This window comes from Pseudopodoces humilis, chromosome 14 (genome assembly GCF_049639895.1).
Source record: "Pseudopodoces humilis isolate 2021_Gansu_Grassland_sample_001 chromosome 14, ASM4963989v1, whole genome shotgun sequence".
Classification (NCBI taxonomy): domain Eukaryota; kingdom Metazoa; phylum Chordata; class Aves; order Passeriformes; family Paridae; genus Pseudopodoces; species Pseudopodoces humilis.
In genome coordinates, this window is record NC_142213.1 from 1482328 (window position 1) to 1505848 (window position 23521).

The 23521-nt window shown below is 65.1% G+C and overlaps 1 protein-coding gene across 3 annotated transcripts; it reads left to right on the top strand.

The window, feature by feature from the left end:
* The first annotated feature begins 1211 nt into the window (after positions 1 to 1211).
* On the top strand, positions 1212 to 23396 carry PIEZO1 (piezo type mechanosensitive ion channel component 1 (Er blood group)). 3 transcript variants are annotated; one of them, XM_088062112.1, is made up of 51 exons: positions 1212 to 1349; positions 6896 to 6991; positions 7923 to 8045; positions 8320 to 8362; positions 8451 to 8601; positions 9238 to 9376; positions 10016 to 10229; positions 10368 to 10533; positions 10683 to 10775; positions 10855 to 10927; positions 11077 to 11168; positions 11254 to 11514; positions 11586 to 11697; positions 11778 to 11974; positions 12048 to 12196; positions 12386 to 12565; positions 12639 to 12727; positions 13259 to 13416; positions 13489 to 13665; positions 13756 to 13881; positions 14050 to 14250; positions 14339 to 14543; positions 14651 to 14755; positions 15255 to 15408; positions 15959 to 16202; positions 16292 to 16388; positions 16476 to 16644; positions 16719 to 16808; positions 16905 to 16993; positions 17186 to 17257; positions 17606 to 17706; positions 17784 to 17880; positions 18124 to 18198; positions 18274 to 18446; positions 18517 to 18624; positions 18740 to 18846; positions 18927 to 19185; positions 19263 to 19451; positions 19642 to 19915; positions 20023 to 20140; positions 20233 to 20380; positions 20469 to 20683; positions 20798 to 20956; positions 21032 to 21179; positions 21286 to 21474; positions 21558 to 21650; positions 21747 to 21919; positions 21997 to 22119; positions 22202 to 22281; positions 22527 to 22722; positions 22811 to 23396. In XM_088062112.1, exons 1-51 carry the CDS (start codon positions 1286 to 1288, stop codon positions 23058 to 23060), a joined length of 7404 nt encoding a protein of 2467 aa, XP_087918238.1. In that variant the 5' UTR covers positions 1212 to 1285; the 3' UTR covers positions 23061 to 23396. The 3 variants fall into 3 exon arrangements, with proteins under 3 accessions (XP_087918238.1, XP_087918239.1, XP_087918240.1); XM_088062113.1 differs by having other exon boundaries at positions 11796 to 11974; XM_088062114.1 differs by lacking the exon at positions 17186 to 17257.
* The last annotated feature ends 125 nt before the right edge of the window (positions 23397 to 23521 follow it).

Consider the following 23521-nt stretch of genomic DNA (forward strand, 5'->3'; position numbering starts at 1 on the left):
CACAGCCTCCATTCCCTGCCTGGCTGCGGCGCTCGGGGCTGCCTTGGGAGCGAGAGGCTGGTGCCTTTCCTGGATCCCTGCTGGCCGGGGGGAAAATGGGGTGTTGGAAGGGGTAATTCCCATATCCACATCTCATGGACACGGTGTTAATGCTGAACTTCACATCTTTGTGATGACGAGTGTTTAATTTACAGGAGTCCAGCGGTGGGGGTGGATGCAGCTGAGTCCCCGTGATAAGGATGCTCCCAGGAGGGGCTGTGCCTGCCAAGCCCACGGATACTCACATTTGGGAGCCATCAGGCCTGGTTTGGGAGTTACGGTGTGGGTGGGGGTGCCTGGATAGCTGGGGTGGGGAGAAGAGGCCCTGGAATTCTGGAGGGTGCCCAGAAGAGAGTGGGGAGCAGTCCGGCAGTGTGCCAGCTGGATGCCAGTTTATTAACCGTGTTAGGAAAACAAGCACCGGGAAGCCAAGGAATGTGGAGAATTTCATAGGCCGATGGTTCCTGTTAGAAGCTGGAGGTTACCAGCACTGCCAGGTGTCACCAGCCACACTGCCCGTGCCACCAGCTGTGCCTGCCACCTTCCCACCGGGATTTGCACAGCCCAGCTCCAGATGTGACCCCACATCTGGGCTCCCAGTTCCATGGGACTGTGGGTCTGCATCTGGCTCTGCGGTGGGCACCGAGCTCTGGGAGCGTGGGACTGTGGATCCAGCAGCTCCAGGAGCACGGGATGATTCCCCAGTGCCAGGGCCACGGCACCCAGCTCCAGGGCTACACAGCATCTCCCGGGGGAGCACTCCCGAGCTCCCCACTCCATGCAGCAGCTCTCAGCCCTGACCTCAACAACAAACACTTGGCAAAAATGAGCTCCCACTTCGTTATTTGATTTTATTTCACTTCCGGACGAAATAAACATGAAACACATCTGCTTGTCTTTCTTTCCTTTTTTATTTTTTTTAGTCGACTTTTTTCTCGTCCCAGGGCAAAAAGCGGAACCCGGGGGCTGCGGGCAGCCCGTGCTGAGCCCGGACAGCTCGTGGCAGCCGCGGGAGCGGAGGGTGCGGTGCCGGCGGGCGGCGCTGGGGCCGCGCCGGCCCCGCGGGTGGGGGGCGGGCGGTGCCGCTTTATAAAGCGGCGGGCGCGGGGCGGGGGCAGCGCCTCGGAGCGCCGCGGGACCGGGCAGCGGCATCGGCACCGGGGCCTGCCCAGCCCCGGCGGGGCGGAACGGCTCGGAGCGGCTCGGGCCGGGCCCCCCCCGCCCCTCGAGGTTCGTTCCGGGCGGGATGAACCGGCGGGGGTTCTGCGCCGGGCTCTACTGGCTGCTGCTGCCGCTCGCCCTGCTCGCCGGTGAGTGCGGAGGTTCCCCAGGGGTGACCCGGCTGCGTCCCCCGCCCGTGGAGAGGGTGGCTCTGGGGACACCGCGGGGCTGTCGCGGGGGCTGCCCCAGCACGTGGAGCGAGGGGAGCGCCGTGAGACGGGGGCGAGCGGGTCCCTGCGGCCGGGAACCGCGGCTGGCTCCGGGCGGGTGCCGGTGCCGGGACGGGCGGAGCTGCGGTCCCCCCGCGGGGATCACCCTCAATCCCGCCGGGCCCAGCCGTGACCGAGCCCACTCGCGGGTAACGCCGCGATTTTCTCCGGGGCGGGAGGGTGCGTGTCCCCGCTGTCCCCCGGGGGCTGTTTGGGGTGCAGGTGACCCAGTTGGGGCACAGCCGTGTCGCCGCGCTCGCCGTGCCGCGGTCGCAAGGTGCGGGCTGCGGAGGTTGCCCAGGCCGGGGTGGGCGATGCCCGGGGGGCAGCTGGCACCCGCTGGATCCCGGCAAGCAGAGTGCCCACCCCAGCCCCTGTGCGGTCCCCGAGCTGCCACCGGCCCACTCCCAGCACTGTCGGCCTTTGATGGCAGATGTGCCACCCACCGAGGCAACCGGCTGGCCACCGGCCTGGAAAATCCCCGTGTCCCGGGACGCGCAGGACAAGAATCGGCTCTTTGAAGCCCGGCTGCTCCGGAGCCTCTTCGGGGACGCTGCGTTTGCGTAGACGCAAAGGAAAAAGCTCTTTATAAACAGGATTGTTGAAGGGGCTCCTTGTGCCGGGCACGGGCTGGGTCTGTTGGCCACCGACACCGGGCTGGGGGGGGCCCGAGCTCTCTCGTGGCTTTTGGGGTGGCCCTACAATGACTTTCGGGATACTGTCACTGGAGGGACAGGGACATGCGCCCGGCCGAGGGAGGCGCACCCAGCCGAGCAGCCCCGTTCCCAGCTGTGTTTTGGGGAACAGGGTTTGGTTTCGGGGTGCTGGCACCGGGCAAAGCCTCGCTGGCGGAGGAAGTGGGTGACTCTTGAAAAAAAAAAAAAAAAAAGAAACTGCTTTTCCTTCGGTTTGCTGGGGCAGTGACTCAGATGATCGCGCAGGATGTGAGGAGGTTAATTATAACCCAGCCCACGAGAAGGGGCTGCGCTCCCGGGCCGGGGGTGCAGCGGCCGGGCCGGGGCGCGGGAGCTGCCGGGTGCATCCCATGGGTGCCCGGGGCGACACGTGGCCTCCGGGCGCTGCCTCCCGCGGGGCCCTCCTGCTCCAAACAACGTCGATTTGGCCCCAAATCCTGCCAGCCTTGCTTGGCTCTTCACCCCGCTCCGGCACGGGACATGCTGGGCACCCCCGGTCCCTCCCGGCTGGGGACATTGGTGGCCTTGCTGTCCCCCCCTCCCTCCCCCGCTGAGTTTGGAGGTGGCTTGTTTAAATTTGGGGCCCCGCTTGGGCGGGGACTCGGTCCTGCTCCGGCGGATTGGGGTGACTCAGCAGTGCCCAGGGGTCTCGCGGGAGCACCCTGGGGAAACTGAGGCACGGGGGGGGGGGGTGTGGGATTTGTGGCTCGTCCCGTTGCACCTGGGTTGGGGAGGATTTGCCCCCGAGCACGACCCGCCTGTGGCCCTTCCTTCCCTGGCACTTTGGCTCTCCCCAAACGTCCGGAGGATGTTTGCTCGCGGCTCCCGGCCAGCCCGGGGCGAGTGGAGGCGCAGGGCTCGGGGCAGCCCCCGCTTCCCACGGCTGGCACACATCTGGGGTGTCCCAGCCGTGCCACGGGCTGTGTCCCCACTCGGCTCCATCCTTCCTGCGGGGATTCTGGGCTGCTGGAGCCGCTCTGGGGGGCACAATCCCACGCGAGGGGGGATCCCCAGTGCCAGTCGTGGCCACGCTGGTCCGTGGCTCCCTGGAAATGATGGGTGAGGGTGGCACCCCCTCCCTGAGGCTGCGGTGCCCCCCAAACCCCTGGTGTGGGGACACAGCCCCCCCCCTGCCCGGCCGGGGTGCTGGGGGGGTCCCTGGGGGTCGCGGGTGCCGCAGGGCTGGAGCTCAGCTGGGTGCCAGCGTGGGCTGCAGCAGCTGCCTCCTGCGGTCAGGTGCTTTTTATAAAACCAAGGGAAATAAAACAGAGGAGGGGAAAAAAAAAGAAACTAAATTAGAAAAAAAGAAAAAGCAAAGCCACCGCTGTGTCCAGGAGCAATAACTGCAGCTTCCTCCCGGGCACGGGGGATGGGAGGGATGGGAGGATAAGATGGGATGGAGGTGCAGGGCCAGGGTGCCCAGGACTGAGCCCCATAGCCCCAGGGACGTGGGGGGCAGCGTGGGGGGCTCCCCAGGGTGCAGCGGGTCCCCTTGGGGTGAGGACAGCAGGGTTTGGGCGCTGCCATATGGCAGCCGCGGTCACGGCCCCGCTGGGAATGTTGGTGGATCTGGGAATGTGCGTCCTGGTATGTCCCGGAGCTGAGCCTGCGGCTCTGGGAGCCCTGTGCCATCCTGGCGTGTGCCAGGGAACGGGGGTGGCCCCTGACACTTGTCCCCCGAGCTGCTGCATTCCCTGAGCCATGGCAGGAGCTCCTGGCCGATGCTGGGATTTGCCAGGCGCCCGGCCCAGAGCGCTCCTGGGGCATCTCCTGCGGCATTCCCGGGAGCGGGGTCGGGAGCTGGCGGGACCGCCATGAACTTTCCACAAAAACAGGATATGGTGGGTGAGCCGGTGGGGCTGCTCTTTCCTGGAAAGAGGGGCTGGGAATGTGCCGATGGCCAAGGGCTCGTCGCTTTGGGACTGATGGGATTTGGGATAGAGAGAGCCACGCTGATGGGATTTTGGGACGAGGCCTTTGGGTTCCTCACCCTGCCTCTGGTTTGCAGCCAGCAGGTGCAAAGCCGAGTCCTGGGAGCAAAGTGACACCTTGGGGACCCTGTCGGGGTCCCTGGGGTCCCCAGCTGGGGCTGGTGAGTTGGGAGGAGCTTGGCAGAGAGCAGGTAACGGGCCCGTGTGAGCGAGCAGGGCAGGGAATTAAAGAGCTCTGCTAATTAATCCTGAGCGGCCGCAGGTCCCCGCAGAGCAGCGGCTGTGCCGGTGCCAAGCGCGCTGGGGATGCAGAGCAGACGGTGCAGGGCTGCTGTGGGGGGCTCCCCCAGCTCGGGGGGTCTGGGGAGCCCCCTTTCCCCCTGCACTTGGCCGTGGATCCATCCTGGAAGCTGGCTGGCTGTGGAATGGAGCCTGGTTTGGAGGGAGGGGGCTGTGCCAGACCCCAACCCTCTCCCAGAGGCGCTCTTCCCGGCCCGGTGCCCTGGGAACCCCTCCTGGCTGCCCCCTCTTTGCCAGCGGTGCCCAGTGACCCCAATCCCCTCCCACGGGGAAATTCAATTAAGGCTGGCACGGAGGAACCCCGGCACATCCCGCCCAGCTCCCCAGTGCTGTAATTTATCCTCCTCCCGGCTCGTTAATGTCCTTAATGCTCCACATGCTGCCGGTGCCGGGAGCGTGGGAGCTGCTCCCGGGGTCACGGGGCTGGGCAAGCAGGAATTGGGGTGCCAAACCCGATTTAGGGGGGACAGGGGGAGCGCTCAGAGAGGGACACCCGGGGGTGCCGTGCCCGTGGAGAAGGCGCTGGCTGCTCGGAGGGAGAGTTTGCTCTCCCCACACGCCAGACTGGTTTTTCTCCCTGTTGCCTGCACTTTCCCCGCTGTCAGCGCGGCGGGGAACCGGTTCCCTCCGACTGCAGGACGGAGCACCCACGCAGCAGGGCACGGCACGCCCCGCTGCAGCCGGGTGGGTGCCAGGCCGGGCTCCCAGGGTGCTCCCAAACCGGGCTGGCACCACCTTCTGCCCCTCCTTTTCCAGCGTGGAGCACTGCTGGGAGCTTTCCTGGTGATGCCTGAGGGGTGCAGCCGCCGACAGGAGGGTCCCGGGGGTGCCGCTGGCACCAAATAATGGGGTCAGCGTGTGGGTCCCCCCGCAGTGCCAGCCGTGTTCCCATGTGCCCTCCCAGCCGTGCCACCGTGTGCCCTCGATGCCACCAGCGCCCGGGGGCTCACGGTGAGGCTGGGTCACCCCAGGGTGGGCACTGGGGTGGCCGGGCACCGGTGCCAGGGCTGGGTCACCCCGAGGTGGGCACTGGGGTGGCCGGGCACCGGTGCCAGTGGCCAGGGGGCCCTGCCCGGCTCCCACGGAAGCCGCAGCAGCGTCTCGCCCCCGTGCCGGGAAGGCTCCTCTCGGCTGGAATATTTGCTCCATGAGGTCATGGTTTGCCGAAACAGCCAGGAGCCCTCGGCAGCGGCTGCGGGAGGTGACGCGTCCCGGGGTCACCGCGGGGAGGTGGCGGCTGGTGGCGGTGCCGGTGCCCTCCCAGCCCTGCTCGGGACCGGGCTGTGCTTCGCAGCCTCGGGGACACGTGGGGACCCCGCCGAGGGGCTGGAGCTGCCTTTATCCCCAGCTTGGGACGTGTCCCGGGGCGTGCCTGGGCTCTCCCTCCGCCCCCCGAGGCTGCCCCGCTGTCCCCGGGGTTGTGCCGTGTCCCCCCCGCCGCTGTCCCTCACCCCAGGATGTGTTGTCCCATTGAAACCTCGTAAACACAGGAAGGGCCGTGCCGGGCTGCGGTGCTGAGCACGTCCCTGGCGCCCAGCCAGGCTCCCCTCACCCCCCTCCAGTGCCGCGGGGTCAGGGCTGCGCTCTGAGCCCCCCGTGCCACCCCCTTCCCACCTGGGGTGCCAAGGGGAGCCGCTCCAGGGTCACCCGCAGCAGTTCCCTGTGGCTGTCCCCTCCCCGGGCTGGCCCAGAGGGGTCCCCCATTGCTGGGGGGGTGGCAGGGGTGTCCCGGGGCTGCTGGAGCGGGGCACGGTGACACAGCCCCGGGATCCGGGGGTGTCTCGGTGCTGCTGCCCATCCCCTCGGCCCCGGGGCTGCCCTGTGTGTGCTCCCAGCTCCTGCCGGTGCATCTGCAGGTGTCTGTCACTGTCAGTGACTGGTGACTGGGGTGGCAGCTGCCCTGCCATGTCCCTGTCCCCATCCCTGTCCCCATCCCTGTCCCTGTCGGTCACAGCTCCGCGGGGCGCTGGCTCAGTCCGGCTCCTCCGGTAGTTTTGTGCCTCCAAACAAGCTGTAATTTAGATCTAAAAATAAGTGAGAGGGAAGGTGCTGAGCCGGTGTCACACCCAGAGCAGGGCTGGGGACAGGTGCTGTGCCAGCCGTGGAGGGGTCACAGGTGGGGGTCCCAGCCTGGCTGTGGGGGTCCCTGCAATCTCAGCCTGGTTTTGTGGGAATGATGTGGAAATGCAGCAGATTTATCTCATGGCTTTTATTCCCCTGTCACACCATGTGTCTGGGACCTCTGGTGTCCCCCTTTCTCCTTGTCACCCATGTGGGTCACCAGGAGTGGCACAGCCTGAGGTCCTGCCTGGGGACCTCTTTCCTATGGCACATTTTTGGGGCTTGACTCCCTTGTCGTACCTGGCATCACCCCAGGATCCCAGTACCACCTGGCATTTGGGGGTGCCTCTCTTTTGGGGATGCCCAGGGTACAGGGATGCAGCTGTGAGCCCTCCCTGTGCCACCTCCCTGTCACCTAACCCCGTCCCTCTGTCCCCAGCCTGCCTTTTCCGCTACAACGTCCTCTCCCTGGTGTACCTGCTCTTCCTGCTGCTCCTGCCCTGGTTCCCGGGACCCTCCCCACGCCACACCGCAGGTAAGGGGCTCACCTGGGGGTGCAGGGCTGGCACAGGTGGGGAGCTGCCACCTCCTCCCGCGGGCACCTTGGCTGCGGTTTCACCCCGGCTGGGCAGCGTGGCTCCGTGTGGAGCCTCTCTCTGTTAATTATAGCCCAGCGGGGTTATTAATAGCCCTCCTGCTCCAGAACGGCCACTTTGGAGCCTTATTAGCCAAAACCTCAGGGCTGGGCTGTGTGGGCACACCACGAGGGGTGGGCACAGCCTCCACCCTGCCCGGGGCGTCGCGGTGGCCGCAGGGTCACCCGCTCGGGGGCAGGTGGCCGTAGCCCCCCTGTGCCCGGCTCTGACCCCACCCCCAGTGCCTGGCATGGCCACAGCTAAAAGCTTTACCCTCTGAATATTTCATGGGCTCGCACGGCCCCAGATCCCGGCACTGCCGAGAGCCTTTGCGTGGATTTACAGGAAAAAACAAGCGGAGGGAAAGCTGTTGGCCCGGGGCCGCCCCCAGGCCAGCTCGCAGCTGTGGTGGGCTCGCTGCCCACCCCACCCCCTGGCCAGGAAAACGGGCACGGGGCCCGGAGAGCCGGGTGGGATGGGGGCAAGGCTGCAGCTGGTGGAAGGGCTGACAGGGTTTGGAGTGGGGGGAGCCCTCCCACGGGATGTTCCAGCAGGGATGGGGATGCTGAGTGCACCCTGCTGTGGTCCTGGCAGTGCCAGGGAAGTGCCAGCTGCGTGCTGCAGGGACCAGGAGGGAGGTCCTGGGCTGTGGCTCTCGGGATGCCCTCGGGCTGTGCTGGGTGATCCTGGTGGGATCCCGACCCTGGGGCAGAGCCCTGGGATCTCTGGGCACTGTGCAGTCCTTCCCAGCTCTTCCTGAGGGTGCGGGGTCCCTGCTGGGGTTCCTGGTGTCCCTGGGTGGTGGGTGACAGCTTTGTCCGTGTCTCACAGGTCACACCAGCCGCATCCTCAAAGCTCTGCTGGGGACCAGCATCCTCTTCCTCCTCGCCCACCTGGTTTTCCAGATATGCCTGTACACGCTGCCCGTCCTGGACCAGCTGCTGGGGCCCAGCTGTGAGTAGGGGGTGCCCGTGCCCACCCTCACCCACCCACCCACAGCTCCCTGTGCTGCCCTGGGGCTGCACCCCCAAGCTGCTGACGTGTGGGACCCATCCTGCCCGTGCTGGGGGGCTGCTGAGGCTCTGCAGGGTCCCAGCCACGTGCCAGCCCTGGGGACGTCCTGTGCCGTGCCCACCCTGCGCTCCCATGGATGGGGAATGTTCTCCCCGTGGTGGGGGGTGCTCAGATGTGGGGTCTGCCCCACTCAGTGCCCCCCTCCTTCCCACAGGCAGCTCCTGGGAGGTCCTTGCTCGCCACATTGGGGTCACCAGGTAAGGGCCCCCTGAGCTGTGGGGCTGTGGGCTGCCAGCGGCTGTGGGGTCACCCCTGAGCCCTCCCCTGCCCCGCTCTCCCCCCCAGGCTGGACTGGCGTGACATTCCCAACTCGGTGCGGCTCGTGGCACCCGACGTTGGCATCCTGCTGGTCTCGTCCCTGTCCTTGTGCCTGTGCTGCCGCCTCGGCCCTGCCGCCTCCAGACGGAATCCCGAGCTCCTGGAGTCCTCTGAGGGGGTGAGAGCCACCCCCGCTGCCATGGGGACATCCCTGTCTGTGGCTGGTCCCTGTCCCTTCCCTGGGCACAGCCTGGGGCTTGGCACGGGGACATCCCCAGTCAGGGGGACTCAGTTTGGGGCAGTTCGGAGGGCTTGGTCATTGTCACACGGCTTAGGGTGGCTCAGCCGTGGAGGAGTGCCCTGCCTGCTGTGGCATTGCCACAGGGATGGTGGCAAACAGCCGGGACAGCGGGGTGGGCAGTTCTGGGGTGCTGGCCCCAGCTGGAGCTCGCTGCTGCAGGGCTGGGTGCTGTGCCCCACCTGGCAGTGCCGGCAGGTGACAGGGACGCCGTGCTGGTGGCACTCACGCCCCAGTGGCACCGCTGGGCTCCGGCCGTGCCGGGCTGTAACCAGAGCACGCCCGGCGCGGGAGGCAGCCTGGAAAAAAGCTCAGTGCTGGGAACCCGGGTCCCAGAGCCAAGAAAAACAGCCGCCCTTTGGAGGAGCTCTCCAGGCGGCCGACGAGATAAACACGGCCAGGTGCCGGGCACCGTGCCCACCTGGCCGGCCACCCCTGCCCTCCCCGCAGTGGGGAAACTGAGGCACGGCCAGGAGCTGCCCGTGGAGCTCACAGCGCCGTGCTTTTCCCTGGCAGAGGGAAGAGAAGGATGTGGGGCGGCACCGGCACGCGGCCCTCAGGGACAGCAGGCTGAGGAGCCGGCTGCGGGACAAGGCTCACTGGCTGCTCTGGGAGGCTGGCAAGGGGCTGGCCATCCTGCTGCTGGCCTTGGCAGGTGGGCACGGCACGGGGGGCACGGGGGGGCACGCTGCTGGCCCAGAGTGGGGACGCTCGGTCCAGGGTGCTTGCCATGCTCAGTCTGAGGGAAAGCGTGCCTGGTCCGTGAGGGGAGGATTTTCCATCCAAGGGGGAAAGCTCAGAGAGTAGAGGGAGGGATGCTTCATCCAGAGGGGAAAACAGTGCAAGGAGAAGAGGTGCTTGGTCTAAGGGGAGAAAATGTTCAATCCAAGGGAGAAATCTCAATCCAGGGGAGAGCTGCCCGCTCCAAGGGTCAAATGCTTGATCTGTGGAGGAAGAGATGCTTGGTCTGCAGGGGGAGGGGACACTCAGCCCAAGGATGCTCATTCCAAGCAGGAGTGATGTGTGCTCTGAGGAGGGATTTAGAGTCCAAGAGGGAAAGCTTGGACCAAGAGGAAGGAGATGCTTGGTCCAAGGTGGAAAACTCAATCTGAGGGGAAGGGAGGCTTGCTCTGAGGAGGAAGACTCGGTCCATGGGGAAGGGAGGCTTGCTCTGGGGAGGAAGACTCGGTCCATGGGGAAGGGAGGCTTGCTCTGAGGAGGAGTGCTGGGTGCAGCAGGATGTTCTCAGTCCAGGGAGCCATGCACTGACCGCCCGTGGGGCGCTGCTCCCCAGGGATCATCCTGCCCTCCGCCTCCTCCAGCGTCTACTTCCTGCTCTTCATGGGGCTGTGCACGTGGTGGGCCTGTCACCTCCCCGGTGGCCACCAGTCCTTCAATGTCCTCTGCGTGGTCATCGGCATCTACAGCGCCTGCCACCTGCTGTGCCTCTATGCCTACCAGACCCCCTTCGTCCAGGGGCTCTTCCCACCCCCCACGCTCTGGGCACGGTGAGTCCCTGGGCAGGGAGCTGTGCCCAGGCTCCCCCTGAGGGCAGCCAGAGCATCCCTCTGGTGCCGGCACAGGGATGGGACCCTGGCTCCTGGCTGGGGGGGGGGGGTTAATGTCACCCTCTCTGTCCCCCACAGGCTGTTTGGCTTCAAGGACATCATCCTTTACTACAACTGCTCCCAGCCCAACATTCTGGACCTCAACAACAGCCACCCCTGGCCTGTCTACGCCAACCCCGGCGTCCTGCTCCTGCTCTACTACACCGTGGCCACCCTGGTGAAGCTGCGCTGCCGCTATGCCAAGGTGAGCGCTGGCCGATGGTGACAGCGGTGACAATGTGTGCCTGGCTGGGACTGCCCCACAGTGTGGGGTGCCTTGGCAGGGGGCAGGGACACAGTGCTGCTGTCTAGTGGTGGCACTGGGGGCCCTGAGCTGGCTCCTGGCCCTGGCAGAGAACCGTGGCACCGGCGCGCCCGTACCCGAGGGACCTGGTGGAGCTGGAGAGTTGGCCCAAGGACACTGGCCACGTGGCTGAGGACACCAAGGTGGGTTTGGGAGGCTGTGGAGGGAATGGCTGTGGGATTGGGGGTGCCAGGGTGGGCTCTGACCCCTCTGTGCCCTCAGCCCATGCTGTTCCCTCACACCGGGAAGCCGAGCTCCAGCACTGACAACTGCACCACCCACATCTTGAGCACATGTAAGCCTGACCCCAGCCCCTCCCCAAACCCTGCCTGCAGCCTGGGGGTGCCTGGTGCTCCCCCTCCCCAAACCCTGCCTGCAGCCTGGGGGTGCCTGGTGCTCCCCCTCCCCAAACCCTGCCTCTCACGCTCTCTCTCCCCACGCCAGGCAGGAGGCGTCCTGCGGCGTGGCTGCCCCTGCACACCCTGGGCCACGTCCTGATGAAGCAGAGCTACGTGTCCGCCCTCATTGCCATGATGGTAAAGAGCTGGCAGAGGCCATGGCTGTGCGGGGAGGGGACCCAGATGTGGAGGGGGCACCCCCAACCATCCTCCCTGCCCACAGGTGTGGAGCATCTCCTACCACAGCTGGCTGACCTTCGTGCTGCTGCTGTGGGCGTGCCTGATCTGGATAGTGCGGAGCCGCCGGCACTTCGCCATGCTCTGCTCGCCCTTCCTGGTGCTCTACGCCATCACCCTGTGCAGCCTGCAGTACGTCTGGGCCATGGAGCTGTCCCCCGAGCTGCCCACCCGCATCAGCTTCATGCAGCTGCAGCTGCTGGGGCTGGCGCACCCCAGGTACCCCTGCATGGCCCTGGGCTCCAAGGTGAGTGTGGCGTTGTCCCACCCCTGTCCCCGCCGGCGCCCGGCTGTCCCCGCTCACCGCCTGTCCCACAGCTCCTGTTCACTCTCACCTTCTGGATGCTGCTGCGGCGCTTCGTTATGGAGAAGGTGCTAACGAGGAGGTCCCCGGCCACGCCGCTCCTGGAGGTGTCTGTCACGGACACAGGTGAGGGCTCCCGGTGTCAGCACGCTGAGCGCCCCACAGCTGTGGAGGGGCACCCCAGAGCCAGTGCCCGGCTCCTGCAGCCCCTTCGTGCCCCACAGACACCAGCCAGATGCGGGATGTGCTGCAGAAGCTGGGGGAGGTGGTGAAGAACTTCTTTGCCAAGTTCTGGATCTGCGTCTGCGCTGTCAAGTTCATCGTGGTGACCTTTACCGGCCGCCTCGTCGTCTACAAGATAGTCTACATGCTCCTCTTCCTCCTCTGCCTCATCCTGTTCCAGGTAGAGGGGCTGGGGACCCCTGGGGACCTGTGCCATCCCCAGGGCGGCCCTGCTGATGTCCCTGTCCCCGCAGGTGTACTACAGCCTGTGGCGCAAGGTGCTCAAGGGTTTTTGGTGGCTGGTGGTGGCCTACACCATGCTGGTGCTCATCGCCACCTACACCTACCAGTTCGAGGACTTCCCCATGTACTGGAGGAACCTGACGGGCCTCACTGATGACCAGTGAGTGTCCCCTTCCCACTGTGGGGTCCCTGCTGGCACCAGCCCTGTGGTGGCATCAGGGCATGGCCAAGGGCCGTGGGGAAACCGAGGCACGGAGCAGGTTGGGGTTGAGCCCCTGGTGCAGGGGCTCGGTGCCTGTTTGGGGTGGGATGGATGAAAGCCTGTGCTGACCCTCCTCTCCCCATCCAGGCTGAGCGACCTGGGCCTACACAAGTTCAGCGTCTCCAAGCTCTTCTCCAACATCCTCATCACGGGTTTCTTCCTGCTGGCCTGCATCCTCCAGCTCCACTACTTCCACGAGCCCTTCATGCTCATCACCGACCTGGCGCACGTCCGTGCCCCCTCCCCGGCCCCCTGCCACATCCCCAGGTAGGAGCCGGTGCTGGGTGAGCCCCCTGCACCCCGAGCCCGCTGTCCCTGCTCTGAGCCCCCCTTCCATCAGGTCTGAGGAGCTGCACGGGAGCCGCCTGCTGCGGGACGCGGCCGCTGCCGAGACCGCTCGCTCCGGAGACTCCGACACCGAGTCCCTGGGTACGGGGCTGGGATGGAAGCCGGGCTGGGATGGGGTGTCCTCCAAGCCAGGAGGGACCTGGGAGGGTAGGGAGATGGATTTGGGGTGATATCCAAGTGTGGGAGGGTATGGAGATGGATTGGGGCATCCTCCAAGCCTGGAAGAGACTTTCATGGTGTGATTGGTATGGATTTTTGGGATATTTCAGGTATGGATTTTTGGGATATTTCAGGTATGGATTGGGGTGTCCTTCAAGTCTGGGAGGGCATGGGGATGGAGTGGGATATCCTGAAAACCGGGGTGGGACCAGCGTAGTGCAGGGATTTAGTGGGGTCTTCTCCAAGCCTGGAAGGATACAGGGATGGGTTGGGATGCCCTCTGAGCCAGGAGGAGGCTGGAGGTTGCAGGGATGGATTGTGTTCTCCAGGTGTGGGGGGCTGTGGGAATGGATTGGGGTGTTTTCTGAGCAAGGGAGGACACAGGGGATGGGTTGGGGTGTTCTCAGAGCCAAGGAGGCTGCGGGGGTGTCCATGAGGGTCCGTGTCCCCCAGGGCCCAACAAATGGGGGCTGGTGCTGGAGCGCCTGGTGGTGCTGGGCCGGACCTTCTCGGACACGGTGACGCGCGGGGAGGTCTTCGTGAGGCGCCTGCTGGAGCTCCACGTCGTCAAGATGGTGGCTCTCTACACGGTCTGGGTGGCCCTGGAGGAGGTACCCCTGGGGCTGCAAGGTTTTGGGGCTCAGCTGGACCCCCCCGAGGTGCTGACACGGCCTCTGCCCCAGGTCTCGCTGATGAACTTCTTGCTGGTGCTGCTGTGGGCCTTGGCCATGCCCTACTGCCGCTTCCGCCACATGGCCTCGTGCCTCTCCACCATCTGGACCTGCATCATCATCGTCTGCAAGATGCTCTACCAGCTCGAGGTCGTGGAGCCCCACGAGTACTACAGCAACTGCACCCAGGTGTGCCCAGCGGGGCCGGTTCTTGGGGGGCTCCCTGCCTGGAGCGGGGGTCTGGGGGCACTGACCCTCTCCTGGTGCTCCCCTTCTCAGCCCCTACCCAACGGCACCAACCTGACCCCAGAGGAGCTGGCCAACTCCACGCTGTACCGCGGCCCCGTGGACCCTGCCAACTGGTTCGGCATCCGGAAGGGCTTCCCCAACTGGCCCTACGTCAGGGTGGGCACGGGGGTGCTGTGGGGACCACCTGGGGGGGATTCTTGGCTTCACGGCGCGGTCCTGAGCGCGAAGGTCTCTCTGGAGAGCCTGGGGAGATGCTCTTTATGAGGACCGCGTGGGGGGTTCTTGGCTTCGCCCTGAGGTGCTGAGCGTGCCCTGTTGCCCCAGAACCACGTGCAGGTGCTGCTGCTGCTGGTGTTCGAGTCCGTGGTGTACCGGCGCCAGCAGTACCACCGCAAGCAGCACCAGCTGGTGGCCCCCGTCACCGAGACCATCTTCGAGGACATCTCCCGCCAACACCTCGACCTCGGCCTCGTCAGCTGCGCCAAATACTTCATCAACTACTTCTACTACAAGTTCGGCTTGGAGGTGGGAGCGTTGTGTGTGTGTATGTGGGGGGAGGTCCCAGCGCTCGCAGCACCCCGGTGCTGAGCCCTGCACCCCCCTGCTCTCCCAGATCTGCTTCCTGATGATGGTGAACGTGATCGGGCAGCGGATGAACTTCCTGGTGATCCTGCACGGCTGCTGGCTCGTGGCGATGCTGACGCGGCGGCGGCGCGCGGCCATCGCCCGCCTCTGGCCCAAGTACTGCCTCTTCCTCGTCATCTTCTTCCTCTACCAGTACCTGCTGTGCCTGGGCATGCCGCCCGCCCTCTGCATGGGTAAGGGGCACGGGGGGCACCCCGCTTTCCTGTGGGGCACCGTTTGCCTGCCCAGGGAAGGGGCTGGAGGAGGGGCCTGGCACTGACTGTGCCCCCTGCCCCCCCAGACTATCCGTGGCGCTGGAGCGACACCATTCCCCTCAACTCGGCACTCATCAAGTGGCTCTACCTGCCCGACTTCTTCCAGGCTCCCAAATCCACCAACCTCATCAGTGAGTAGCCCCCTGCCCGTGTGGTGCTCTGTCCCCTGCTCATGGGGTGACACAGCCCCCTGGCCCCCCTGTTCCAGCCCCTGGCACCTCTGTGCCACAGGGTGCTCTGTCACCCTGTTCCAGCCCCTGTCCCTCCCCAGGTCCCATCCTGCCTCCAGGAGGGAGAAGGAGGGGTGGAGGAGCTTTAAGAGCCCCACTCCATTGGAGGCAGAGCTTAAATCATACTCACCCCGTTGGAGAAGGAGTCGTGGCAAACCCCACTCCTTTGTGGGGGAACTTGATTTATTTCTCACCCTCTTTTGGGAAAAGGAAGGGCCTGGAGAGAGGCACACTTGGTTAAAGAGGAGGTGGTGGGACCTGGCAAAGGCCTGGAGGGAATTAATGAGCTCCCCACCCTGGGCAGGAGTGGCCTGGGGTGCCCCAAGGCCTTGGGGAAGGGTTTGGGGGGTACCAGGATTTTGGGGAGCGCTGTGGCCCGGGCTGAGCCGTGTTCCCTCAGATGACTTCATGCTGCTGCTCTGCGCGGCCCAGCAGTGGCGCGTCTTTGAGGCCGAGCGCTCCGAGCCGTGGCTGCAGGCGGCCGGGGACAACTCAGACCGGCTGGACCGGGAGCAGGACCACTACAACCCCACCCCAAACTTCATCTACTGCAAGTGGGTGCCCCTGGCACAGCACCCCGACCCGGGGCCACGGGAATGGGATCCCCTGTGGGCAGTGAATCTCTCTCCTCTGGGATGGGGTCCCTGGGGGGATGGACAGGATGGAATCCCACCCTTGGAATTCCAACCTTGGGATGTCAGACTTTGGGGTGTGGACAAGGTGGGCCCTGGGATGGAACCTTTTGGGGTGGGGGGAAGATGAGATCCCACCCTTGGATGGCGAATCCCCTGGGGTATGGATAGGATGGGACCCTTGAGGTATGGATAGGATGGGACCTTCAGGCAGTGGGACCTGCTGGGCTGGGATCCTCTAGAATGGGATTGGAGCCCCTTTGGACATGACCCCCCTGATGGCTGGAGCAGGAACACCCTGAGGCTCTTCTGGAAGGAGATGAGGTGGTCCAGGACACCCCTGGTGTGATGGTGCTGCACCCTCAGTGCCATAAACCGGGACAAAGCCCTTTGTCCCCCATGATAGGGCTGGTGGGGGGACTGACCATGCTGGGAAGGGACAAGGCCCCTGCTCTGACCGTCCCATCCGCAGGTCCTACCTGGACATGGTGAAGGTGGTGGTGTTCCACTACCTCTTCTGGGTCGTCCTCGTGGTGGTTTTCATCACCGGCGCCAACCGCATCAGCCTGTTCGGCCTGGGCTACGTGCTGGCCTGCTTCTACCTGCTGCTCTCGGGCACCGCCATGCTGCGCAAGCCGGCCCGCGCCCGCCTCGTGCTCTGGGACTGCCTCATCCTCTACAACATCACCGTCATCGTCTCCAAAAACATGCTGTCGGTGCGCTGCGATCCACGTGCTTCTCCTCCGGCCGCCCTGGGCGTCCCCTGGGGCGGTGACGAGGCCGTGTGTGCCCTCTCTGCCCGCAGCTCCTGTCCTGCGTCTTCGTGCAGCAGATGCAGAGCAACTTCTGCTGGGTGATCCAGCTCTTCAGCCTCGTCTGCACCGTCAAGGGCTACTACAACCGTGAGTTGCTGCTCTGGGGGTGATCTGGGGGGCTTGGGGCTGCAGTTTTGGGCTGCTGCCTGACCTGCCTGCACCTCTGCCTGCCAGCCAAGGCGATGCCCAAGGACCGTGACTGCACGCTGCCCGTGGAGGAGGCCGGCATCATCTGGGACAGCATCTGCTTCTTCTTCCTCCTGCTCCAGCGCCGCATCTTCCTCAGCTCCTACTACTTGCACGTCATGTGGAACCTCCAAGCCTCTGCCCTGCAGGCTTCCAGGTGGGATTTGGGCCCCTGGAGGGTCCCTTTGGAGCTGGGGGTCCCCCTGACCCTCCCCTGTCCCTGTCCCCCAGGGGTGTGGCGCTGTTCAAGGCCAGCATCCTGAAGAGCCTGCGCTCGCACCGGCTAGCCGAGAAGAAGTCGCTGGACCAGCTGAAGCGGCAGTGAGTGGGTTTGGGGGGACGCTGGGACCCCCGTCCCTGCAGCTTGGGGCACCCCTGTATACGGGGAGCAGGCTCTGCAGCATCCTCTGCCTCCAGGATGGAGCGGATCCGAGCCAAGCAGCAGAAGTACCACCAGGAGCTTCTGCCCGGCAGCACCGACCCGGGGCAGGAAGGGGCCAGATCAGGTGAGAGCCCGGGGGTCTCTCAAGTGTCCCCAACCCCTCTCTGGACACACGGGTGGCGCTGTGACCCGCTGCCAGCATCCATCCTGGTGGAGCCCCGTGGAGCACTATGGTGCCCCCTCCCACCCTGAACCCCCCCAGGCGGGGTGGGCGCCCTGGGCACGGCCGTTCTCAGCCCCGCCTGCCGTCCCACAGCGCCCGGCAGCCCAGCAGACCCGGCCCGGCACAGGGAGCGGTGGTGGCGGTCATGGTCAGACCACGCCGCAGGTACAGCCCCGCCACGGGGCGTAACAGGGCACAGCCCCTCGGAGAGGTCCCCCCGCCGGGACCGCTAACCCCTGCTGGTGACACCCTGCATGTCCCCAGGCTCAGCCACAGGGCACTAACATGGCTTCTCTGCTCCCCAGTACTAATGGGGTGCTGGACTGGGGGTGCCAGGCTGGGTTTGGGGTCACTGATGTCAGTCACGGTGCTGGAGGGACGCGGCAGTTGAATTGTTGGCTCCCCGTGGGTGTCCTCGGTGCCAGGCAGAGCCCTGGGAGATGACAGCAGGGCCAGCCTGGGCTGTGACACTGTACCCCGGCTGTGCTGTGACGCCCTGTGCCCCCCCGGCAGTGCTGCATTCCGGGGAGTACTTCCTCTTCGAGTCGGACAGCGAGGAGGAGGAGGAGGTGCAGGAGGAGCCACGGCGGCCGGAGAGGCCGAGCGCCTTCCAGGTGAGTGGGGCTCTGCAGGGCAGCCAGAGGGCTGGCAGTGTCCCCAGGGTGTGCTGATGGCCCCTGTCCCCCTCCAGCTCGCCTACCAGGCCTGGGTGACCAACACCAGGACGGTGCTGCAGCAGCAGGAGCAGTCCGAGCAGCCACAGCCACCCAGCACCCAGAGCTCTGCAGGTGGGTGTGACACCCCAAAATAGGGCCGGGGGGGACAGCAGGGGACACAGCCCTGCCTGGTGCCCACCGTGTGCCCTGGCAGGGCGCTCCCAGTGCGTGAGGAGACTCTGGTGGCTACAGTGGGGTTGGGCACGAGCTGTGCAGCTTCTTTGGTGCCCGCCCTGGTTTTTAAGGTGGATGGGGTGGTGGATGGCAGAGCCCCAGAAATGACGTTCATCCTTCCCTGGGGTCTGACCCTTGCAGGGGATGGCGCAAGGAGAGAGGTGGAGGCTGCCGAGGGGGCTGAAGGCCGGGAGGAAGAGAGCATGGAAAGTTCTGGTAGGTGGGCAGCAGGACTGCAGCGCTGCGGGGGGCTGAGTGGGCACCACCCCACCCCTCTTTCTGCCCCGGCAGAGCGGAGCAACGCCTTACAGCGGGCGCTGAACACGCTGAGGTTCCTGTGGCTGCTGTGCCAGGCCCTGGTGGACGGGCTGACCCAGTGGCTGGACACGTGCACCCAGGAGCACACGGACATGTCCCGCATCCTGTGCCTCGAGAGGAGCATCATGGCTCAGCGGCTGGCCAGGGTGAGCCCGGGGGGACAGCGGGGCACGGGGGTGGCATCCCACGGTGGCACTGACGTCCTGCCCGCCACAGGGAGAGGAGATAAACCACCGGTTCCCGGATGAGCTGTACGAGCTGCCGCCGGAGGAGGTCCCGCAGGAGCCGAACCTGTCCAATTCCCAAAGCGGCACTTCCAGGCAGGTGCATAGATACCCCCGAGGGGGCTGCTGGCAGTGCCACGGGTGGGGCAGGCGGGCAGGGGGACTCACCCCTGTCCTTGTCACCCCTAAGAGCTACCCCTTCTTCCGGCAGCCAGGAGCAGGTGACAAACCTGGGGTCCCAGGAGGACGTGGCTGAGGCTCAGCGGTTCCTGGCCCCGCCGCCGCAGCGCAGGCGGACTGCCAGTGAGCTCCTCAAGAGCAGGTGGACGTGGGGACAGTGGGGCGTGGGGACAGAGGGCTGGGGGTGGCAGGGGGGGCTCACCCCAGCCCTGCATCCCGCAGGAGGTTGTGCGTCTACGAGCTGGAGGCGTCGGAGCGCTTCTACCAATCCCACAACCGGTTCCTGAAGCTGCTGCTGGCCGGGTACCGCTGTGTGACCGCCCACTCCGAGCTCTTCTGTTACTTTGTCATCATCCTCAACAACATGGTCACCGGCTCCATCATCTCCCTCTTCCTGCCCGTCCTCATCTTCCTCTGGGCCATGCTTTCCATCCCCCGGCCCACCAAGCGCTTCTGGATGACTGCCATTGTCTTCACCGAGGTGGGCAGGGGGTGGACAGTGAAGGGACAGTGCCACCTGGCCCCCGCTGTCACCCACTGACCCCAGCGTCCCCACAGGTGATGGTGGTGGTGAAATACCTCTTCCAGTTTGGGTTCTTCCCCTGGAATGGCTACATCACGCTGCTGCGCTACGAGGGCAAGCCCTTCTTCCCACCTCGCATTGTGGGCTTGGAGAAGTCCACCCATTACATCAAGTATGACCTCCTGCAGCTCCTGGCCCTCTTCTTCCATCGTTCCCGGCTGCTGGTGAGCCCTGGGCTGTGGGTGGGCATTTGGGGGGAGCTGCAGCTGCTCCTGGGAGCTCTGGGGAGAACCCAGTGGGTGCTGGGTGGCTCTGCTGTGGTTTCCCAGTGCTGGTAGGAGTTGATGCTGCAGCATGGGGACAGAGGTGTGTGGGGCTGGGGGCAGCAGGACCCCTGACCACGTGTCTCCGCAGTCTTTTGGGCTGTGGGACCAGGAGAGGACAACGGAGGAGTATCAGGAGACCAAGGAAGGGGAGGAGAAGCCGGAGGAAGCTGTGTCCCCACCACTGGTGGTGGCTGTGGAAGGTCCGGAGGCTCCAGCCCAGCCGGGAGCACTGGGAGCAGTCGCGGGGCCGGAGCCGGAGCTGGGGCCGGAGGGTGAGTCCATGGAGCAGGAGGAGGGAACCAGGGCCACACAGCTCCGCTTCAGGAGGAGGAGGAAGACAACGGAGACAGTTCCAGGGGAAGGTGAGCACCAGTTCCCAACCCTCGTGCCACGGTGAGGAACAAGGCTGGCACCCCCAGGGTGGCCCTGCAGGACCCTGGCTGTCACCCACGCTGTGCCTCACTTCAAGGGGGTGAGGAGGAGGAGGAGGAGGAAGAGGAAGAGGAGGAGGAAACATCAGAAGAGAACCATGCTCAAAGGAAGCTGAAGGCGTTCGGCTTGCGAGTCAAGGGCTTCTTCCTCACCATGTGAGCCGTGGCGGTGCTGGTTGGGGTGGGGGCTGTGGGGTGCGGTCCCAGTCACCTGTCCCCTGTGTCCCCTGTGTCCCCTGTCCCTGCAGGGCACAGAACGTGTACCAGCCAGTGTGGAAGTTCTTCCAGGACATCCTGGACACGCAGAACCATGCGGCCACCGACGTCTACGCCTACATGTTCCTGGCTGATGTGGTCGACTTCATCATCATCATCTTTGGCTTCTGGGCCTTCGGGGTGAGCTGGGTGTCCCACAGGGCCCTGACTGTCGTGCCTCCGCCACGGGGTGAGGCTGGGCCACATCCTGACTTCTCCCACACCCCAGAAATACTCGGCGGCCGCTGACATCACCTCCTCGCTGTCGGAAAACCAAGTGCCGGAGGCTTTCCTGGTCATGGTGCTCTTCCAGTTCACCACCATGGTCATCGACCGCGCGCTCTACCTCCGCAAGACCGTGCTGGGCAAGCTCATCTTCCAGGTCATCCTGGTCTTCGGCATCCACGTCTGGATGTTCTTCATCCTGCCGGCCGTCACCCAAAGGTACGTCCCAAAGGATTCCACGGCACGGCCGGGTCCTTGCGCGGCACCTCGGTGTCCCCGAGCCCACGTGGCGGCCCAGGCTGGTGGCTGGAGAGTGACACGTCCTTCCCGCAGGTTGTTCCGCCACAACACGGTGGCCCAGCTGTGGTACTTTGTGAAGTGCATCTACTTTGGACTGTCAGCCTACCAGATCCGCTGTGGCTACCCCACCCGCATCCTGGGCAACTTCCTCACCAAGAAATACAACCACCTCAACCTCTTCCTCTTCCAGGGGTAGGGCACGGGGCCACAGGGAGCCCCAGGCACGTGAGGGTGCCGTACCACCGCCCTCACCCCGTGTCCCTCCAGGTTCCGCCTCGTGCCCTTCCTGGTGGAGCTGCGAGCCATCATGGACTGGGTGTGGACGGACACCACGCTGTCCCTCTCCAACTGGATGTGTGTGGAGGACATCTACGCCAACATCTTCATCATCAAGTGCAGCCGGGAGACCGAGAAGGTACAGCCCCTGTGCCAGGAAGGGTCCCCCGCTAAACTCCTTTTGGGGGTTTGTTGGGGTCCCCCTGAGCATGCCCTACCCCATGTCCTGTCTCCCCCCACCCCAGAAATACCCCCAGCCCAAGGGGCAGAAGAAGAAGAAGGTGGTGAAGTACGGCATGGGTGGCCTCATCATCCTCTTCCTCGTGGGCATCATCTGGTTCCCACTGCTCTTCATGTCCCTGGTGCGCTCCGTGGTGGGCGTCATCAACCACCCCATCGATGTCACCGTCAACCTCAAGCTGGGGGGGTACGAGGTGAGGATGTTGGTGGGTGTTGGGGGTCCCAGATGGGGCACCAGGGTGCCCTGCCTGGATGACGTCCCCCTGTCCCCCCCCAGCCTCTGTTCAGCACGAGCTCCCAGCAGCAATACATCCAGCCCTTCACCTCCCAGGACTACGAGGACCTCACCAAAGAGTTCGAGAACGAGCCGGTAAATCCCACCCCAAAACATCCCTTCTGGCTGCCCGGGGCAGGGGCTGGCAGAGTCCCCAGGGCCATGGCTGAGCCGTGTCCCCCCTGGTGGCAGCTGGCCATGCAGTTCATCACCCTTTATGGCGAGGAGGACATCGTGACCGCCCGCATCGAGGGCAGCTCGGGCTCGCTGTGGGGCATCAGCCCCCCCAGCCGCAAGCAGATGTGGGAGGAGCTGAAGAACGGCTCCTCTGCCGTCACCCTGCACCTCACCTGGAGCTTCCAGAGGTACCTGGGGCACGGCCAGGGAGGAGCCAGCCCTGACACACATCCCCCTGCCCACACTGAGCCTCTCCTGCCCGCAGGGACCTGAGCAAGGGGGGCACGGTGGAGAACGCCTACGGCAAACACAACACCGACCTGGAGCCCGGCGCGCGCCAGCGCCTGGAGCTGGCCCAGATGCTGGATGGCACCAGGGACCGCCCCGTGTGAGTGTCCCCTCAGGGGGTGACTGGACCCCTGTGCTCACTGCGATGCTTTAACCAGCCCCATCACTCCACTTTCTTGCAGGGAACTGCCCAAGCTCTTCCCCAAATACATCCGGGCACCCACAGGGCTCGAAGCCGAACCTGTCAAGCAGCTGCTGCCAGGTAGGTCCCAACGTGTCCCCCACGAGAAAACCAGCACTGGGTTCCACCTCCCTGAAGACAGGGAGGACACGAGTCCCAGTGTGTCCCTGCCTGAAACCATCAGCACTGGGAGCACACCAGTGCTGGGCCCTGGTGCTGCCAGCCCCTGCAGACAGTGAGGACGTGAGTCCCACTGTGTTACTCCCCACAAAAAAAAGCCATCCTTAAGAGCACAGCAGCTGTGCTGATGCCGTCACCCTCTCCAGATGACTTGGAGAGCTACCTGGACGTGGAGGTGCAGCTGAAGCAGGAGCGCAGGGGCTCTGGCCGTGGTGAGCACTTTGTGGAGTGGTGGGTGCTGAGGCTGAAGGACACCCCACCCCAAGAGGGCAACATCCTCCCCATGATCATCTTCAACGACAAAGTCAGCCCCCCCAGCTTGGGCTTCCTGGCTGGCTACGGGTATGTGGAGGGTGCCAGGGCGTGGGGGGATCCAGAGGGAGCCGCTGCTGGGATCCAGGGATCCAGGATGTGCCCCCACCCCTTGCAGGATCATGGGGCTCTACGTGTCCATCGTGCTGGTGATCGGCAAGTTCGTGCGGGGCTTCTTCAGCGAGATCTCCCACTCCATCATGTTCGAGGAGCTGCCCTGCGTGGATCGCATCCTGAAGCTGTGCCAGGACATCTTCCTGGTGCGGGAGACGGGTGAGCTGGAGCTGGAGGAGGAGCTCTACGCCAAGCTCATCTTCCTCTACCGCTCGCCCGAGACCATGATCAAGTGGACACGGGAAAAGAACTAAGGGGAAGGGGCTCCAGCCCCCCCAGACAGGGACATCACCGCCAATGCCTTAACCAGCCCCCCCAGCTGGGGCCGCATCCCGGCCCGGGAGGCAGTGGGATGTGGGGTTCTGGGCGCTCCCTTGGAGGATGTTTTTCTGGATGTTTTTCTTACGTTGCTTTGAAGCCGTCCGACCTGCACAGACCACGTTGTGCCTTCCCTGGGGACGGGGACAGGAGCTGGCCCCCCTCCACCCACTGGCCACCCCTGGCTGCCAGCTGGGGATGGGGAGGGGTCAAGAGCCAGCCCGTGCCCCCTCCCTGCTGGCCCCAGCCCTGCTCCAGAACCAGGTTGAACTCAAGCAATAGCCCCCCCCTCCCCCCCCAGCTTCAGGATGGGGGTCCTAGGTTGTGGCCCCCCACATTTGAGGGGGGTGTGGCAGCCCCAGTTGGACTTTAGACATTTGTGACTTTGGTTTGTTTT

What these genes read in the sequence shown, in the direction of transcription:
- PIEZO1 (XM_088062112.1), top strand. Translation starts at nt 1,286, where the DNA reads ATGAACCGGCGGGGGTTCTGCGCCGGGCTCTACTGGCTGCTGCTGCCG. An exon ending in CAAATCCACCAACCTCATCA is followed by an intron (nt 14,756 to 15,254) that starts GTGAGTAGCCCC and finishes GTGTTCCCTCAG; the next exon opens with ATGACTTCATGCTGCTGCTC. An exon ending in AAGGGCTTCTTCCTCACCAT is followed by an intron (nt 20,141 to 20,232) that starts GTGAGCCGTGGC and finishes CTGTCCCTGCAG; the next exon opens with GGCACAGAACGTGTACCAGC.